This window comes from Neolamprologus multifasciatus, chromosome 5, assembly GCF_963576455.1.
Source record: "Neolamprologus multifasciatus chromosome 5, fNeoMul1.2, whole genome shotgun sequence".
NCBI lineage: Eukaryota > Metazoa > Chordata > Actinopteri > Cichliformes > Cichlidae > Neolamprologus > Neolamprologus multifasciatus.
Window position 1 is genome coordinate 29,819,600 of NC_140443.1, and position 4,318 is coordinate 29,823,917.

The 4,318-nt window shown below is 44.2% G+C and overlaps 1 protein-coding gene across 1 annotated transcript; it reads right to left on the minus strand.

The window, feature by feature from the left end:
• Positions 1-228: 228 nt before the first annotated feature.
• On the minus strand, positions 229-1,534 carry id1 (inhibitor of DNA binding 1, HLH protein). Its single transcript, XM_085159071.1, has 2 exons — positions 1,058-1,534; positions 229-822 (listed from the first exon to the last, which is right to left on the minus strand). The coding sequence occupies exons 1-2, from the start codon at positions 1,412-1,414 to the stop codon at positions 784-786; spliced, it is 396 nt and encodes a 131-aa protein (XP_085015197.1). The 5' UTR covers positions 1,415-1,534; the 3' UTR covers positions 229-783.
• Positions 1,535-4,318: the final 2,784 nt, after the last annotated feature.

Genomic DNA, 4,318 nt, shown 5'->3' on the forward strand with positions numbered 1-4,318 from the left:
TGTAGCACTTGACTGTGACAACTAGTTTACGCTCTCCTAAATAAGAATATATTAGTGTACTTGTGTGATTTATTGGAATGCTAATAAGGCTTTAAAGGTCATCATAGCGTAATCACCATGCAGTGTTATTTTTCACAGTTACAGCTCCCAGCAACGAAACATCCCAGGTATAGCACGTGAGTCAGATACTTTCTCACTCCCGCACACAGACACAGTGACACAGAGGGATCTTGTTCAAAAATAATGATCTTGTTTTAATAAAAACACCAAATAATGTACATTGTAAGAAAACAATATCTTCACATATTGTGGCATTGTAATATACAATACAGTTTGTCGCTCAGGAATCTGAGAAATTAACTTTTTTTTCTTTTTAAATCTTTTACAAAAAAATGTTGAATCCTCTACATGGTTTACACAAAATACAAAGAGCAGTAACAGAAACGTTGGCTTTCTTTAGAAACTCTGCAAGCAACGGACGATACCGGTTGCGCTGAACTTCTCTTGGTCCCCTGGCTAACCCAGTCTATATCTGGACACTCTCTGTTCATCTTCCTCTCGTCCCGTGACCCTCTTATAAATCGAGAACCGTTAAGCGACAAAAGAGAGGCTCGTCGCCGTAGAATGTCCACACAACTTGTTATCTAACACTGGGAGTACGAAACGTCCCTACACAGTTCAAGGTTGTAATTCTTGATGCGGTTCGAGAAGTCACATCAAGTAGCCTTGTTCATCCCCTCGCTGTGGTTGATGTGATGTGATGGGGCGATGCTCCAAGAGCTCTTAACGACACATGATCCTGTCATCTGAGCATCCGTTTTGCTGGAAGAAGAAAGTAGGTTGATTAGTACAACGCAGGTATATATACATAACTATATTTTTTAGCAAAGCACACAAGTTGTTATCCATGCGCAAATTGAGCTTTTACGCACGGGCTTGCAAACTTTTACGCACGCGCACCGACACTTATATACATGTTTTTATCTGAATCCAAGCAGGTCTGTTTGGACTATTGCCCATTCCCTGATTCATTCAGTATGAGTGGCGAGATATTTACCTCCACTGAGATGCTGGCGAGCTCCGCGTTCAGGGTGGTAAGCGGCGTGCGGGGCACGCTGCTGACGGTGTGCTGGCGGCTCTTCTCCGGCTCGTCCAGCTCGACCTGCAGGTCCCAGATGTAGTCAATGACGTGCTGCAAGATCTCCACTTTGCTAGCCTTCTTGTTTGTGGGCAGAGTGGGCACGAGCTCCTTCAGTTTGCTGTAGCAGCTGTTCATGTCCTGGAGGAATACGCTCATCTGCTCGTCCAGCAGCGGGATCTTGCACTTGGAGATGGTCAGGCTCTGATCGGACAGGCAGCGCACCACGTCCTCGCCTTTGCTCTTCAGGGCACAGGTAGATCCGACAACCTTCATCTTGATTAGTGTAGCTTCCAAAAATCACGAGTAAGAGAAAGAAGAGTTGTTGGGTTGGTCTCCTTTTTCAGGACTAATAGCAACGCAATGTTGACAGTTCGCAACATCCACATGGGCAAACCTCCCCGGCTTTATAAGAAAGTAGACGCCAGGGGCGGAGTCGAATCGTCCGGTTTGAAGGCGGACGGCCAATGGGACAGCTGCGTTTGTATTGATGGGGGCGGTTCAAAACTTCTCTCTCAGCCAGTGACAGCGCTCGGCTGGTTATCGGGATTTACAATCTGTTTGAGGGATGGCGTTACAAATGGAAACAAATGTGTGTCTTTTATGGGTTATATGTGGGAATCCAGCTGTCCACGGCTTGGGGACTCTGCAGGTGTAGATTGCCTGGGGACAGTCAAAGGGTGGTGAATGGTTGGGTATGCGCTGTGAGAATGCGTGTGGGACGGGACGGGATGAATGGAATGAATGGCTAATGATAATTGGGCTACCACAGTGCCTTTTCACAATTGTTGATGCCACTGCAGATGTGGATGACAATAGTACAGTAAAAGTTTAAAGAACTTATTTGGCCGAATAATTCTGGGAAGGAGTAACCTTTTCTAAAAGTGTATTAGGGTTTCATTTTTTCTTTTAGATTTACGTGATTTGCGTGGAATGCGGCGTCTGAACAGTTAAGCGGTTTATTCAATTTTCCCGATCATTTGCTTATTACTATTCGATGTCACAGTGTTGACCGATTTGGGGGAAAACACGCTCATAAAATCCTCGCTCTCTTCACTCAAAGCTTTCTTTATGCTCACAAACGGCACTTCTTTGGACGAGCACGGTCTCTTTTTCCTGGCTCTCAGCGTTGAAGGAAGACCAGTGTGAGCATCGGCTTCACGGATTCCTTCACATGTTTCTGCAGTGTGTGCTCAGCCTTGTGTGTGTGTGTGAATCTGGGTGTGTGCGCGCACTCAGATCGCATCGCTCTGTTCCGAATCTTCCCCCCAGATTGTCCAAACAAGCCCGAGCAGACTGGCAGGCGCCACTGCGGTGACGTCACCCATTCATCCGAGCCTTGACGCCTGTCAGCCTGGCGCCGCTCGGGCGGTCTCCATGGAGACGTTAAACAAGAGAGCGCGCACTCCGGCACTCCTCCATTCACCTGCGTGGCGCGCGGAGCCCTGAGAACAAACCGGCTCCGGAGCTTTTGTCGTTCATTTATCACCTTAAAGCAGCGGGATGAGATTACCGCCCTGCGCACCTGCAGAGCAGCTGCTGTCAGCCGGAGCTACAAAGGAGTTAGGACACAAACTAGCTGTAGCATTCCTTCAAACGACCGACATTCACTACGTTACTATTAAAAAAAAATGCATGCATTTTATTACATGTGCAGGAATTCCGGTGACCACCGTGTTAGTGAGAACCGGTATGAATGCATCATGCATCAAACGCATTTCTGTTCCCTGTCTGCTAATGTCATGCAAATAATGCAGAAAATCTTAAATTAAAAAAAGCTGATAAAGGAAAATTTGTGCCATTAAGCAAATAGAATGGCCACTCTAAGCGTCATATTGTTACATAATATTTTACTGTTGATTTATTTATGGAATAATACGTTTTATACAGTGTTTAATAGATGAGGCATAACGTTTTAAGTGTAGCTGGTGTGAAAACTGAGCACGTCAGGTAAAGTTCTGAAACAATCCAAACCAGTTTTTTTTTCAACTAAGTTTTAAAGTGGAAATAATTTGCCTTGGTATTTGCATAACAATCCCCGTGAAACAGAAAGTAAAAGCAAGTACTGCAAGAAATATGTAGGAGAAACAGATGCATAATGAAAACATTATATAAATGGTTTCCCTTTGTGAAAAGTTTTACAGTTCAGTGCAGGAATGCGTAGAATATGTAAAAAAAGAAAAACTTAAGAGAAAGTGCTGTGCGTGGGTATTAAAACTAGCTAATGCATTAATGTAATGCATGAATAAAGTGAACAGTAAGCAGTAAAGTTGCACAATATATTCCTAACAACAACTTTCACTGCCCATGTTTACAATTGCAGTAATTGTTGTTTTAATGCATATACTTAAAAAATAATAATGTATATTTTGATATTTGCGCTGACTGACTGAACTCTTAGCTTTGCATCATTCCTTTTGCAGGAGGAATAAATTATAAATAGCTTGCTCTCTTCACATTTTAATATAAATGCCATTTATAGCCGCTGCTTATATCTGCACAGATGTTGTGCCATACCAGAGATAACGCCAGTATAACAAACTTAACTACCACCGGCTGTTTCTTCTAGCTGTTGCAGTAGCCTGTAAAAACTTTTTTCTTCTTTACTTTCTTGTCTTTTCTTTTCTTTCCCTTTTTTTTTTCTTGCCCTCTGTCCTAGGTTGCAGCTGACAGGGCGGAGGGAAGGCCGGGTGGGCAGAACAATGGGAGTGCGGTGCAGGGATTGTGGGAGAGAATCTAGGCTGGAGCCACAGTGTCTGGAGCGCCCCTCCACTCCCCTCATCCAGCTTTTGTTCAGCTGCAAAAGCTATCAGCACTTCCTACTGACACCAACAATAACTCCACACAGCTGGGCCCTTTTTAGCCTGTTTACAGCACATCAAGGCGAGGGGAGCGAGAGAGAGAGAGAAGACAGAGGGAAGAGGCAGAGGAGGGGAAAGAAAAGTGAAACATATTAGCTCCTGATTTTAACTGACAGAATGGCAGTGCCCTCTCTTTCTCTCCCCTTCCTTCCTTCATCACTGACACAGAATTCATTTCCCCGTGGACTCTTTATATGTGAGCTGATTATGGCTCTGTGTTTTAACTTTTTATTTTTGACAGGCTACTGTTTGTGTCAGTGCTCTTGCAACATCGCACGTCATCAAACGGCAAAAAGAAGCGCTGGTATTTTTCTTTCAA

What these genes read in the sequence shown, in the direction of transcription:
- id1 (XM_085159071.1), bottom strand. Translation starts at nt 1,414, where the DNA reads ATGAAGGTTGTCGGATCTACCTGTGCCCTGAAGAGCAAAGGCGAGGAC. An exon ending in TCGCCAGCATCTCAGTGGAG is followed by an intron (nt 823 to 1,057) that starts GTAAATATCTCG and finishes TTCTTCTTCCAG; the next exon opens with CAAAACGGATGCTCAGATGA.